We start from the raw sequence: 15764 nt of genomic DNA on the forward strand, positions 1-15764 counted from the left end.
GATAAAATTTGAAATAGCTTTCGTAGAGCCATTTCAGTTAGTAAGGGTGAGAATTTTTCCTAACTACTGTGAAAATACCATGCGTGTAAGTGCTGGAGGATTGTTTTAGAACAAGGCAGAATCCATAAGTAAATTGGATGATTGATCTGTCCCTGTAATGGTGTTTTTCATAGTGGGAGGGGACCCAGTTCAGAGCAAGAACCTCTCCCTTGCTGTGGAGACACTAGGTGGTGCAGCCTTCCTGTGTGACACAGAACAGCCCTTCTCTGGTGTGACCTGTTCTTGCCAAGTCTTTTGAGTTTTGGGTTGGTCTGTGCAATGCAGTGATAAATAATCACTCTGTGTCTTCAACCAGGCTGGAGTTGTAGCACTTGAGCTCATGCTGTTCTCATGTTTTGAACTGTTTCTGCTAAATATAGATTATCTGGCTCTTGTAATTCTAAAGGCCTATAAGCCCTCCAGGGTCAAATTTCTAAAATATTATTCTACTCCCACACAAACTATTCCAGCTATTAAAAAATATTTTGATGTAGTGATACAATAGACTGAGTGTTGATTCCGTGAACCAGAAAGCTGTTGTGTACAAATTTCTCTAAGAACACCAATATTGAAACAGAAGTTAAAAAAAAAATCCTCAATACAGGGCAATACTGGAAACTTTCTATAAGAGCATTTCAAATGATCTAGTGCTGCACCTTGACAGTCTGTCACTTGTCTGAGAGCGTATGTTAGCAAGTTTGTGTAACACCAACTATAACCTCTTATTCCCTGAGCAAATGCAGTTTCCATGTTTCCACCTACTTCCCAGAGCTCTTTGGTCGGCCGCAGGAAATGGTTTAAAAGACAAGTTTACGTTATCTGAAGCTATTTTTTTCCTTAAAATAAGATGAAGCCTGTAGTGAAGTACTGACCAATTATTAACTGTAATGTTTTCCAAAGAGTTGCAATGGACTGCATTGCTATCACATTAAAGACTTCTGAGAAGCTATTTTAAAGGACTGCTGAGAACTGACTTACCTCCCTGCCCTCCAGACCAAAAATAAGCTCTAACAAGGATGCAGAGATGGCTAGTTCAGTCCTTTTCAGCTTCTCAAAGCTCAATGGGTATAAGGAAAGCAGAATCCATAAATATTTACTGTTGCAAAATAATCTTGTTAGTGATGGTGAACAGATGTTCCTCTGTTCTACATGAAGCTACCACTCTGGATAGCATATCAGCCATTTGTTTTATCTCAAGTTACTACTGTACAACTTGCTTCAGATTAAGTGTTTATTAAAATTAAAAATCACCATACAATAGAAACTATTTACATATTTAACTGATAGTCTGCTTAAACTGCACAGTTTGACTGAAGGAAGCCAATGGAAAGGAAAAGCAATTAATATTTATGCTGCTGAACTTCAACTGCAGGCACACTGAAGCTTTATCAAAAGGGTTTTAAGCTTCTGCAAAGTACCATTTGCCTAAATAATTGGGTTGAGGGGTGGCAAAGATGTACTGGGTTTCAGTTGTAAGAACCGGTGTCACTTTGAAGGAGAAAAAAAGTAATCTATGCTGTAGTTACATTGCAATTGTACTAGCTCAGCTGTTTTGGTAAGTAACTTGATAGAACAATTCAATATGTAGATCTTAGCAAAATGCAAGACTTTTATGAATTAGATTTATATACTGAGCAACAAACCTCTAGTGTCACTGCAATGTAACTTGATATCCTATTGTATATTTCCACAAATTGTTTTTGATAGTGCTAGAGCTAGTTTCAGCTTTAAAACAGATTTGAGGTTAGTTGATTAAAGCAGCAAAAATATAAGGAATATTCTTGAATAATCACAGAGGATTAAAAATTGAGATTAAAATATTTTCACTGCTAACAGTCTCGGTGACTGCAATGAAAGCATTAACTTCCTTCAAAATCCTGTGCTTTCCCAGGGACTTCAGATGATGACTTTGGCCTTGTGGGAAAGTGAAGGTTGAAATACAGAGCTAGGTGTACTGCCGCTTCTGCTGTTGTGTGTGGTCCTATTGCACTTCTGCATCTGTGATGGCTGGGTGATGCTTTGAAAATTATTTCACATTTGAGTAATACAGCAGTAAAACAGAATCATCTTCAGTGTAAAGAATTACATACATAACCCTTCCTTAAAGGAAACCATGACACTGTTTAGAGAGTCTTACAAGAGGTGACAGTACTCCAACTACTAATGTGAAATAACATGGATATAAAAATACTTTTCACAATATGCTTTATATCAAAAAGATGATATAAGACCATCACTATGTCTTAAATCCATAAGTTTTCCTTCATGACTTTTTCTTTTGAAAGCAGCTGTTCATGCATCTTCTTGCCCCTTTTATAAAGGTCTTGTAATGTATTCCATGACTTAAATTTTAAGAAAGTGTTGTCAAACAGTACTGGTGCACGATTGCTTTCCTTCCTTCTCCCTCCCCACCCCAAAAAGCCTGCTTGGTTTGGGATGTTTCTGCAGATGCAAAACATAGCATTTAAGGAGGACTTCAATCTTTAGAGGAACTGTTTTAACAAAAGAAAAACATGATTATTTCTCTGCAGTAGTACTCTTTCCTTCGGCATTTCAACTTTGCCACTCAGTTAAGACGTCCAAACTCATGGAGTAATTGGTTTGAGCAGTCTGTCCAAATAATTGTCTGTGCCAATGATCCATGTCAATAGAAAAAAACCTGTTCTATGGCTGTTGTTGATACTGCCCCTCTGTTGCTGTGTAGAAGTCATCAAGCACACTCTGTAGATAATCAAATGTTGGCCTCTCTTCTGCTTTGTCTTTCCAGCATGTTTTCATAATATCGTAAAGCTCAGCTGGACAGGTTTCCATACGTGGCATTCGGTACCCGCGCTGAAGAGCCACCATCACATCTGAATTGCTCATACCTTCAAAGAGAAAAAGAAAGTTTGATCAAATGATCTCAATTCCTAAAGAAATTGTTTTTTTCTTTTTGATTTACTTCACTCTAAAGCTCTTCACCCAATAACACAAAGCTATTACTACTTATTAAAGACTGTGGGAGAAATCAGAATGCTCATCTCCAGGACCAGATCTGTTCTCCTCTGACCAGTCCTGCCACCCTTTGTTCTTCTTCCAGAGGTAGTAAGGTTCACAGCAAAAGCCCACCTGGCATCAGCCTTTGTCTACAGCTGCAGAGCTTCTTACCTGCTTGCTGTAGACCCCCTCCGTACTGAGGCAGAGAGCTGCCTATGTGTTTGACCATGCTGCCAGTCACCCAGCCCAATGTAATAACACACTTTCAGTTTTTCTTCTACGTCAGCTCTTGTGTAAGTGCTGCCGACTGCAAGATGCTGGACGTGGTCACTCATCATACCATTATTTGTAACAGGCAATTTCCCTTCCCTTCTTCCTCATCCTATGCCTTTTGTGCAAAACCATCTTGCCAGGTGTGCTGAGCTTTGCCTTGGTTCCATGTTACGGGGGATAAGAACTCTAACTACCAGAAGTGCATCCTGAGCCTCTCACACCAACTGATGTCACATGAGAAGCCTGCCCTGGATTCCATCCTCCTCCTCCTCTCTTTTTCGCCACCCTGCCCTGACTTCCTCCTTTTTTAAATCCTTGAGAGAATGGTTCACAGAACAATTTCGACATCTGCTCTCAGAAGGTCAGCTATGGCAGGGCTGACAAAAAGGCTCACCACTTCCTGCCCAGAAACCTGCCTTTCAGCTTGTCCCTTCCTCTGCAAATCTTATGCAATCCAGCCAAGTACTGTGCCTTCTCCAGGACACACACTCTAAACTTACTGTACGCCATTTCTTCTGATGACTGGGCATGCAGGAAGACACTGTGTGTCAGCCTAGACGTTTGCCACCACCAGTGAAGAACTTCCCTCTATTGAGAAGGGTATTCCAGACCCCACAGCCGCTGGTCACTCCTCCATGTGGCACAGTTCTGCCTGACTGTGGGTTCTCATGGTTTTTCTCAGGCAGCTCGGCCTTCAGTCAGGTGCATGTGTGACACTCACTGCTCCTGCTTATGCCAGGTCCCCAGAGGTGTGGGGAGAGCAGCTGCGCTCTGCTGAGATGAGGCGGGATGGGTCCCGCTCTGAGCAAGGGTGACAGCGGAGGTGCAGATGTGGTGCTCCCTCGAGTGCTTGGTGGCCGTGCAGCTCTGTCACTGCAGACTGTGCAGATCTTTGTACATGCTATCGGACAATTAAAGCTATGCTTTATTTAAGCCACTTGGCAGGTAAGGACACATTTGAATTACAACCAAATGACAGCTTTATCTGGTATAACTACTTTGACTATTCCAGATGACCATAGTTCATATAGCCAACTTCAGTTCAAGCCTTTTGGCTTTAGCCTATTATAAAAATACTGTCAGCCATGAAACCTGGCTCACAGCGCTTACTGTGAGCATATTTTTTTTTTGTATTTCCAGTTCCGCTTTGGAAGGAGGAGTGAAGTTTTCCTGAGCTAATACTGCACGTGTGTGTAGAAAGACAGTATTTTGAAGGTAGCAGTGGAATGGCACGTTGTCACAGACTAAGGAATCACTGCTATATAAAGACAAAATAAACATAGGAAGAAAGCCAATAAAGCATTTTATAGACAACAGCAATCTGACTGCTTGAGCTTAAAGAAATAGATTATATATAATGTACACGGTAAAATAGTTATTCATAATGTGCAAAGTCTTAGTTAACTGTGGGCTGCCACATGACGACTGCTGCTACTGGGCTTCTGTGCAGAACAGGGCTGATTCTGTGGGTGTAAGTACTCTAGATTGCGCTTAGATCTAATGTCTGCAGGACTGACTGTTAGATTCTGAATGCCAAGGACGAAGCCTGGGGTTCAGCTAACCTGCAGGCAAACCAGCTGTTAAATAACCATCTAAGTTCACAAGACAAAAAATGAAAAGACTTTTCTCAGTATTTCATAGTAAATATGTCATGAGCATTTTTGCATATGTTTGGGGTTTTATTTAAAACAAAAAAGCTTACCTGTCTTCCCCACAGTCCAAGTAGTATTCTCAAAATACCTATTTGTTAAACTTTTTCTTTCTTTTTTTAGGATTTTGTGGCTAGAGAATTACCTGTCTCATCAAATCTACATCCTGATCAGTCACAGAAATATATCCCATATGCATATTTGTTACACTTACACGCTCTTAAATGCTAGCAAAGGACATTAGCTCTAAAGGTCTGGTAATTCACACTGTGGTACCTGTTAAGCTTCACAGACAAAGACCTATTTCCTTACATCAGAGCCTGGGAAATGATGTGAACACAGTGGTATGGAGGAAGAATCCACCGTATAGAAAGTTGCATATCTTGTGAAGAGCAGCTGACATAATTGGAATGCAAGTATGGATGTTGCCAGTATTTGACATACTATATAATCACCTGGAAATTAGTTTTAACAACCAATTCAACTTACTTGCCCAGGGATTCAAATACTTGTTTCATATTTCAGAGGTAGTTCCTGAAACTATAGTCCCACTAATTGCTTTGATTTTCTCAGGAAGAGAAACAGCTGTTGGAATTTAAGAACAAAGATCACAAAAGCTCCAAGTTTCTTGGCTGGAAATGCTTCCTACCAGATTGTCTGCCTAGATTTTCTTCACAGGTATTAAGTACTTGCCAGTTTCAACTCAAACTGTTTCACATGCAGCTTTATGCTGACTGCTCTTTAGCTGCTGGAGCTGGTTAATAATTGAAAAGAATATTTTGAAGCATTCCTGCTAGAACTGAAAAATCAATTTACTGTTTCTCTGCAGTGGCTGCTGGTTACAACCTCTCACCAGGTTACTCTTGCCATGCTGCGGTAATGCTCAAATCTGTCACAGCCCTTCATGTAAATTGGTCACCCATTTATTTTGCTATCCTTCTGGTTCTTCAGTATCAACTTTCAGTCTAATAGGCTATTTCAATTTATACTTCTATTTAAAATAGACATACATCCTCTTCCAGTGTAATGCAAGTAATGCCTACAAACTACTAAAATCCTCTAGTATGCAGTCAAGAGGCTCCTGCTTCTAACTGCTGGTTGACAAACAAATCCATGGTGTATGGCCAATTTATGGTGCTCATAAAAATGCTCTCATATTTAAAAAAAAAAAAAAAATTGCCCAGACTTCCCCTAGAAGAGATGTTTTCTCATACTAGTACAATTCACTACAGTGAGCAGACTTAGCTGCAGAATTAAGTATTGGTTTGGGTTTTGTATTTTTGTAGTGCTGGTTTCCAGGTGAGCTTGTAGGTTTGCTCAGGGAAGCACAATTTTCAAGGCATCCAGGAATAACCTTGTGAGGCCATCTCAGCGTAGGCAACTGTCTGGATACAGAGGCATGTGGTAACAGGAAAAAAAAAGTATCCTGACTATGGGAAGAACCATGCATTACTTGGCTGCATACAACTCCCACCTGATATTTCTTGGGGACACGAGCAGTGTTTAGAATAGCTTTGGGAGGACTTGCTACTCAGTCACATATTTTATAGCCCTTACCTAAAAACCAACCTGGAGCATATGTTTAAACACTTAGCTGTGCAAGCACCCCTATCACCTCTTGAAGTTTAAGGGGGCTACTCTAGGGCTTAAGTGCTTTCCTGGACTGGAGCCTTACCGAGCAATGAGAACGTCTGGTTTGGCTCTACCTCTTGTATGGAAAGTTGATATGTACTTCCATAACGTAGTGTAAAGTTGGCCGCCATCACCCCTTCCCCGCTGCCCAAGTCTCCCGGGAGGTCCGGTCTCCCTGTACTCAGCGGTGTGGAGCCTGCTGTCATTGCAGGGACTCGGGTCTACCCCTTTGCTGTTTCTGGCAGCTCAGGATGGAGAATTCCAGCTGCACACAAAGTGGTGATGAAAATGTTTTCACTGTTTAAACAGCAAGAGCTGCGGCACTGGAAGTGCTGGGAAAGCTTCGCTTGGATGAAATGTCTGCTCTCCCTTTGCTGCCTGTGAACGGCAGGATCCTAAGGGTTCCCCTCAGAAGTTACTCCATCTATGAGATGTGCAGTATAGGTGAACATGGCTGTACTTTCCCCATTTGCCCACAAGATAAGAGAATTTAGGGCAATTTTCCATAACCTCAGTAAGCTTAAATGAATGCAGTCTGCTGCCCGGAGTTAATCAGCTATGCCCGAGATGTGACAATTTTGTGTGCGTAAACATATCCTTCATACAAGCTGTCTCTGTGTGCTGGAAACATTAATACGTATTTTGTTTAACAGAAAGAAAAAAGAAACATGAAGCACGTAACCATTTCACAGCTACCTAATGCAGCCACGATTGATTTACTCCTCTGTGGTCTTGTACCTGAACTATATGGAACAATGAAGAGTAAATATTCCTAGCAGTACACCAACACTGCTTTAGGATCTGCTTTCATATTTGTTTAGATTAGCTAACATTGACAAATTATTACAGCCTATTTGCTTATGAAAACATGCTTTCTTAGTACTTTCACATATTACGATATTAACCCCCCCTGAAGCTTACACAGCACCATTAGAACCTGTAGTGCTGCATCCTCGCTGTGGGACTGTGCTGCTGACCGTAAAGCTGGGATCTGTGACAACGCGGCACTTGCTGCCATTGTAAAACCTTTTGAATATATAAAAATGACTACGTGTTCGTGGTGCCATTGGTCTGTCTGCTAAAATTTACACCAGAGAGGCACGTGGTTTACACATACAGTGATTATAAGTTTTCAAAGCAATAACATTGCCTGCAAGACATTTTCCAAATCGCTGCTGTCAGATGCCAGCTCTTTCCCTGCATATTTTCTTTGCTTTTTAACAACAAAGTATAAATACAGAGTAATGGTATAAACACAGGCCCATACCTGGATAAGGAATCTTTCCATATGTAACGATTTCATACAGGAGAATCCCAAATGACCACACATCAGATTTAATAGTGAAAGATCCATAGTTAATTGCCTCCGGTGCTGTCCATTTAATAGGGAATTTTGCACCTAAAAAATAGTACAGTCAATATCAAGCCACTAAAAGGTCTTAAACAACTTGCCTATGATACTCCTAAATTAGCAAAGTTACCAGCAACTCCTTCTGTCCAAGAGTTATCAGCAAAGCTGTCCTGCAGGATGCGTGTTGCCACACTGCACGTCCTCTGCCAGAGGTGCAAATAAGATGCCAAAAGTTACACAGCACCTTTTGACTTTTAGGCATGGTGAATTTTTGCTAAAATTGCAGTCACCATTGTCCCTTCTGCTCAGTGGTTAGGCAAAAATCTTACAATTCCCATCACCTGGAACTTTGCAAGACTTTAACTAACTTTTCCTATTTTAAAGAAAGTCAGTCTCCCTTCAACATACGTTTTAATGCATTTCATATTCAGCCATAGATGCAAAAGCAGTAGCAAGTCATATCTTAAAAAGTCATATCTTATAATATGGTCTTTCATGTCTAATTAAACTGATTGCAGAAAATCACATATAAAAGCAAACTCCTTCCAGTGAAACAAGGGAAGTTCAAGCTGCCTTTCTTGGGGAACATTACATTAACTCTTCAGACAACAGAGAGTAATACAAGCAGATTTTCTCTATATGTCCTTTATAGCCTGCTCTATCATTCCGCTACAAAATACCAGGTAAGCTAGGAAACTTTTCTGAATGGCAGAAAACACATCAAAGAAACTTTGCATGAAGAATTTATAACCTGAAAGGTTCATTTAATCAATATACAATGTCCAGAGATAGCTAAAATCACAGATATGGGTTCTGTACCTCTGAAAACCGTTTAATCAGACCCATTCCTCTGATCTATTGAATTACTGTTACCCAGTGAGTGCTGAATAGCTCATCTTCCTTTAATCTCAACTGTACTGCATTGTTCTCTTTCTTCCTCATACCGCAGTTCTTCCCCTCCTGTCCTACATTACCACCGTTTCCATCCAGACTGTGTGAAAACATGAGGTAGCGTCTTTAAAGCGAGAGGGGGAAAGCCAGCCGACAAACCTGCTCCGAAAAGTTACCCTAATGCAATCTGTGCACAGAAGCACAAATAAAAACTTTTCACTACAACAAATTGTCTACGCACTTCTCGAAAAGATCCTTAACAAAACACACATGGCAAAACCCAGACAAATATCTTTAATAGCATGATTTCCCCTCTTGCCAGTCCTGACCCTGCTGCGATGTTAACTCCCACCCGTGTGCTGAGCAGGGACATGTCCCAGCCTTCCAGCGTCCCTACACATAGCAGCAATGCTGCCCAACATGCAAATCAACGCTGCGGCTCCTAAAGCAGCTTCAAAAGACAAACAGTTCTGCTAAAGGTTTTCTTGTTACCGGCAACTACACCTGCTAGGGCTCCTTCCTTTCCCTAAGTGAAAGGAGGTCAATGTGGCACTTAAGGATGTGAAGAGAAAATAAGATCACATTTTCTTGGCATTTCATTCAGTGGGATGGAAGCTGTGAGTGTGCAATTAATTTGTTCAATTTAGAAAAATTTGTGTGCAGTTAAGTACTCTCAATTTTCTTTAGTTTTCAAATTTACATAAAATAAACTTTTCAAAAAGCCTGGGGAGCACAGAAAGGTTATTTGTTTCCTTATTCTTTTTAAAAGTTGTTGGCATTAGAAAGCTGCCTCTAGGAAGTTGTTATGGCATTTTCTGTCCTTGGTGACCACATTATTGTTAGATACAGCCTCACTGCCTCCCAGAGGCTGAAGTTTTAAAAACAAAAATAAAAATACATACCTTCCCTTGCTGTATATTCGTTGTCTTCAATGACTCTTGCTAGTCCAAAATCAGCAATTTTGCACATCAGTAAGTCTGAAACCAGAACATTTGCTGCTCTCAAATCTCGATGGATATAATTTTTTCTTTCTATGTATGCCATTCCTTCTGCAATCTGTAACGAAAGAAACAACTATTTTGATATTTCAACACCATGCACCACCATCAGCAGGTCTGAGCTCTCTGTTCTTTCAATGTATCAGCAAAGCCACATTCATTTAATCATTGCCAATATCTTTGGAGCAATTTTTAGAAGTAAGCAAAGAAAGGGTGATTGCCATGGAAAACTGATGTGTAGATCCAATCCTGCAAAACTATACTTACAGGAGCAGCTTCACAAGAATTGTTTGGGTAATTAACAGCTGCAGGATTAGAGATATTAGAGACATTTCCTGAAAAAAAATCTTAATTAAAATGTTCCTAAGATTTCTACTAAAATATTCTCTTCCCCAAATTATTAACCAGTTTATTTTCCAAATACTAAGAAAATGGATGGAATTAAACAAGTTAAACAGACATTCTTTTAAGGACTGATGAAGGACCAGTGCAGATAGAGTTAAAAAACCCCCAACAACTTTCTGTTTACCCAGTATAGGCCTGGACGATCAGGAAACAATGACTAAGAGCAAACAACTTTATTTTCTTCTACAGCAACATGTACCTGTTCATACACGAGGAGTGTTTGGCAACAGCCAGCTCTCAGATACTATCATAAGTAAATTTAATTTGTATTTCAGCAGCCCAAATTAATTTCCAAACCATATTAAAGATGATTAATGTCCTCAAAATATGCACTGGGGATGATTTTTTCAGTATATGCCCAGACTAACTTTTTTTTTTTTTCCCCCTGAAGAAAAGCATTTTACTTTTCAGAAAAAAAGAAACTGAAACAGTAGTTTCTAAACTCAGAGCAATAAAACTGATGTGTCTGTTGTATTCTGTCCAAAAGTTTCAGAGGAGCTAGGAAAAAAGAAAAATAAACCCAGTGCTTGTGAGCTGTCAGTTTTTCTCTCCCCTGTAAGACTCTGGTGATGGGTCGTTCCCAGGCAAGGCCCACGGTCCAACCTGCGCCGCAGGTACCTCTTCAGGATGTCTATGGGCGGGTGACAGACAGCTCGCTCTCGGCCACACGGTTTGGGGAATGCAGAAGCTCTCAGATTTGCTAATGAAGCAGCAATAAATCAGTCAGGGTCCTTCCCAGACACTCACACACGGGCTCTTTCCTCTCCACCTCAGGAGAAGACAAGTGCACGGGTCCCTTCTCAGTGCCAGAGGTGCTCATTCAGCCCTGCAGTAAAGCAGTCAGGAGCACCCGACCAAATTGTAAGAAAAACGTTAACATCACTTCTGCTTATCCTTTTTTAAAAAAAGTCCCCAGGGGGTACTGCGAAGGCACAGGCTGCCTCCACTTACAACACAAAACCACACGGTCTTCGTTCCTCTTTTTCGGTTTAGGCAATGGAAAAACAGAGCCACTTGCCCTCCCACCTCCTTCCACTGCAAACCTCCTCTTACAAACCAGTGTGTTCTTCAGAGCAGAGTGTTACATCGCCCTTGTAGAAAGCAGGGGGGTTCTCACACTGAACCAGAAAGAAACTCCGATGATGAAGGGAATGAAGAACACTTGCATTTCACATTTTCTAGAAATAAGTAAGATGATTTATATGAAGGAAGCAGCTACTAGTGAATAATTGCCATAGAGTCTTACTAGAGACTTACAGACAAAACAGAAGAGTAGTATTTGATTAGGGCCTGATCCGCCTGTCTCTCCTCCCCGTGCGATTACTCGAGTATGGGGAGGAAAGAAAGATGAAAGGGAAGGTTTTGCTGTCAGACCAGTGCCGAGGTTGGACTGGCCAGCTTGGCAGATATGACCAAAATGCAGACAGGTCCACTAATGTCACCAAAAATACATCAACTGTCACAAAGGAATCAACTTTCCTACTACTTCCCTGCACAGATTTAATGTTTGGGCCAACTGCTGGATGGGGAATGAAGAAACACCTCATGAAAGAGACATTTGTGACAGCGATATTTAGTTTCCAAGCCCAACCAAGCAAAACCATTGGAAAGACTATTTTATTTCCTCTCATTTGTGCCAGACTCACTGAAGTTATCATCTGGTCAGTCACAAATGAAGAATGTGACATCAAAAAATCCATTATATTTTCAGCATATACAAACTACATTTCTGTGAAATTCCAGGACAATGGTTTTGACTGCATTGAGTCAGAGAAATTCAGAGAAGCCACGTATGTGTAAGCATTTGGGCATGCAAAAAATTCCCGAGTAGGAAAAGAATAATGGGCAAGGAATTTTGAATGGGAGAAGGAGGGGAAACACAGTGACTGGACAACTGAATTCACACGTCTGGTCACATTGAACCCTTGCTTGTGGGAAAAGAAAAAAAAAAAAAAAAAAGAGGATTTTTTTGATCAAGGAAATGGGTGCCAGAGCCCATGTGTTAACTCTTTATGATAATTGTTGGGTTTTCATTGCCAAATGATATGTTAAATCTAGAGAAATTCATGGGAACAAAAGAAAATTAAAGCCTTTTCCCCCCTCTTTTAATGATCATTAGTACCTGTCAAGACTGTTCAGCTACGTGTAACTATTACTCAGGAGCAGGATGGGAAAGCTAATTTGGGCTTCTGGAATATGTTTTGTGGCCTTTAGGAGAGGATTCTGCCTACACTGCACAAGTGCTGCTACCAACAAGGGAGCAATTTCCCCTTCACCTTTAATGAACTACTGACACGCTTCTAGAAATACCCAAGTTAAATCCTTTGAAAAACAACCAACCAACAAATCTCTAAATACTAGGAACTACGCACCCAGGGTAAGAATGGAAGAAAAGACTTCTGGAAGAAATAAATCACCCCACAAGACAGCCTCCGTACTGTAAAGCTTTAGGTAAAAGTCATGCAATAAATTAATGACTCAGAGCCACAGTTCTGCAGACAGCTGTCACCCTTTTGGGTGTGATTTCAGCTGCCGTTGCTCTTTCTGTTTCTGCTCTTTCTACCTGTAAAATGGGGTAATTGCTTAACTTTCCGGAAAACGTGTGGGTCATTTCACAAATAGGTATAAAACTCTTTCAAAATCCTGAAAGAAAATGGTAGCAAAAGCGTGGCACATATAGAATATTGCTTTGAAAAGATGCATTCCCTACTTTCTGACCCATTCTTTTAGCTTCTGAAGGTGTTCGGGGGAAAGAGGTAAAAGCAGCAGAAGACTTTTAAGTAGGGAGAGGAGAACCTACTGTCACAGAAGAGCTACACCTTCTGAAAAGCAAAAGCACTTGGTCACAACTCAAAGACTTCCCAGTGACAGGACAAGGGGTAATGGGTTTAAGCTGAAGGAGGGTCTATTTAGATCAGATGTTAGAAAGAAATTCTTTACTGTGAGAGTGGTGAGGCACTGGAACAGGTTGCCCAGAGAGGCTGTGGATGCCCCATCCCTGGAAGTGTTTAAGACCCAGTTGGATGAGGCTTTGGGCAATGTGGTGTAGTGGAGGGTGTCCCTGCCCACGGCAGGGGGGGTTGGAACTAGGTGATCTTTGAGGTCCCTTCCAACCCAAACCATTCTATGGTTCTATGATTGGTGAAACGTCACAGCAGACATTAAATAGCACGTAGAGGGATGGACAGTTCTGTGCTTTTTTTTCAAAAGGTAAGACTCAGCTATTTTAACTTTTTTTTTCTTTTTTTCTGCAAAACCAGAGAACTTCTGGATTTGTTCATAGCTCCATTTTTCAACTCAATGACATGCTTGATTTCATCTTCCATCCCAAAGGTCTGTGATCCTCTTTTGCAAGAGTTATTTCAAACAAGGCATGCTTTACACATAGTTTCAAGGCTGTTTCTTCATGCAGAGAGGGAGTTACGGCAACATGTGTAATGGATTCTGCTTGTGCGTTTCTAGGCTATATGTAAAAATGTGGAATAATAAAGAGGCCAGATAGGTTTACTTAGGGTCAGCCTGACAGGATGTTTTTACATCATGCTGAGAATGCATTATGTACTGTTGAGAAGGAAAATTGACAGGGATCATGAAACGAAGTGGAATGAATATGGAAGGGAATGAAAGAATAGCAAAATATGAAGTTCTTTTTTATTAGGAAAACAAGAGAACTGACACGTACAACCTCATGGGAAAAAGAGTCTCAGGAACAACCGCATCATCAAAAAAACCCCAGCAATTACAAGTGCAAGGGCAAATCACACTTATTGTAAAGACAGTGCCTGACAAGAAAAATTTACAACAGAATAGAATATTTCAGTTGGAAAGGATCTGCAGTGACCATCTAGTCCAACTGCCTGACCACTTCAGGGCCGACCAAAAGTTAAAGCATGTCATGAAGGGCATGGTCCAAATGCCTCTTAAACACTGGCAGGCTTGGGGCACCGACCACCTCCCTAGGAAGCCTGTTCCAGTGTTTGACCACCCTCTCGGTAAAGAAATGCTTCCTAATGTCCAGTCTGAATCTCCCCTGGTGCAGCTTTGAACCATTCCCCCGTGTCCTGTCACTGGATCCCAGGGAGAAGAGCTCAGCACCTCCCTCCCCACTTCCCCTCCTCAGGAAGCTGTAGAGAGCAATGAGGTCGCCCCTCAGCCTCCTTCTCTCCAAACTAGACAAGCCCAAAGTCCTTAGCCACTCCTCAGAGGACATTACTTCCAGCCCTTGCACCAGCTTTGTTGCCCTCCTCTGGACACATTCAAGGACCTTCACATCCTTCTTAAATCGTGGGGCCCAGAGCTGCACACAGTACTCAAGGTGAGGCCACACCAAGGCTGAATACAGCGGGATAATCCCCTCTTTTGGGTGACTGGTGATGCTGTGTTTGATGCACCCCAGGGTGGGGTTTGCCCTCTTGGCTGCCAGGGCACGCTGCTGGCTCATGTTGAGCTGCTGTCGACCAGCACCCCCAGGTCCCTTTCTGTGGGGCTGCTCTCCAGCCACTCCTCTCCCAGTTTATACTTGTGCCCGGTATTACTCCTTCCTTAGTGCAGGATCTGGCATTTTGACTGGTTAAATTTCCTCCCATTAATCATGGCCCAATGTTCCAATCTATCTGGATCCCTCTGCAAGGCATCTTGTCCCTCAAGACAGTCTATAGTACCTCCCAGTCTGGTGTCATCCACAAACTTGCTAACGGTGCATTCGACTCCTGCATCCAGACCATTGATAAATATATTGAACAGGACTGGCCCTCGGACTGAACCCTGAGGAACACTGCTGGTGACCGGTCGCCAGCCAGATGCAGCCCCATTCACTACAAGCCTTTGAGCTCTGCCCTTCAGCCAGTTCTTCACCCAGCGCACTGTGAACCTGCTTGTCCCACAGTGGGACAACTTGTCCAGAAGGATGCTGTGAAGGACGGTATCAAAAGCCTTACTAAAATCCAGAAAAACTACATCCACCACCTTCCCTCCATCCACCTGCCAGGTGACCTTAGCACAGAAGGACATCAAATGAGTTAAACAGGGCTTTCCCTTTGTGAACTCATGTTGACTGTGCCTGATGACTGCATTATTCTGTAAATGCCTTTCAACAGCACTCAGTATAATCTTTGTAATTTTTCCAGGAACTGAGGTTAGACCAACAGGTCTGTAGTTCCCTGGGTCTTCCCTCACACCCTTTTTGTAGATTGGAATATAACATTGGGTAGCTTCCAGTCAGCAGGGACCTCCCCAGACTCCCAAGACCTTTGGTAGATGATTGATTTGGCCAAATCTTACATGGTCAGAAACACCTGAAAATTATAAAGTCAAATTACAAAACAAGAAAAAAACAAAAATCAGCAGAGCTCACCCACAAAAAGTGCTACAAATAGTAAGTATAAACAGGGAAACTAGAGGTGCATTAGTAGTAGCATAACACCAAGGAAAATGTTCACATTAAATGAATGATTAAATTAAATGATGGAGAAGATTACATGCAAATGCTACAGAGAAGTTTTTAAATGCCCGCCTTTGCTTCAGTCTCCACTGAAAGGGCCAAGGATGCAC

At 41.6% G+C, this 15764-nt stretch overlaps 1 protein-coding gene across 7 annotated transcripts in view; it reads right to left on the bottom strand.

Moving 5' to 3' along the window:
- Window positions 1–1256: 1256 nt before the first annotated feature.
- Window positions 1257–15764, bottom strand: part of LYN (LYN proto-oncogene, Src family tyrosine kinase) — a 56523-nt gene continuing 42015 nt past the window's right edge. For all 7 annotated transcript variants that reach the window (XM_054814900.1, XM_054814903.1, XM_054814906.1 and 4 more), the window contains exons 11-13: window positions 9714–9867; window positions 7837–7968; window positions 1257–2906 (exon numbers count right to left, since the gene is read on the bottom strand). In XM_054814900.1, coding sequence (XP_054670875.1) covers window positions 2704–2906; window positions 7837–7968; window positions 9714–9867 — 489 coding nt within the window. In that variant the 3' untranslated portion in view covers window positions 1257–2703. The remainder of the gene's footprint in view (window positions 2907–7836; window positions 7969–9713; window positions 9868–15764) is intronic.

This window comes from Grus americana, chromosome 2 (assembly GCF_028858705.1).
Source record: "Grus americana isolate bGruAme1 chromosome 2, bGruAme1.mat, whole genome shotgun sequence".
Taxonomy (NCBI): Eukaryota; Metazoa; Chordata; class Aves; order Gruiformes; family Gruidae; genus Grus; species Grus americana.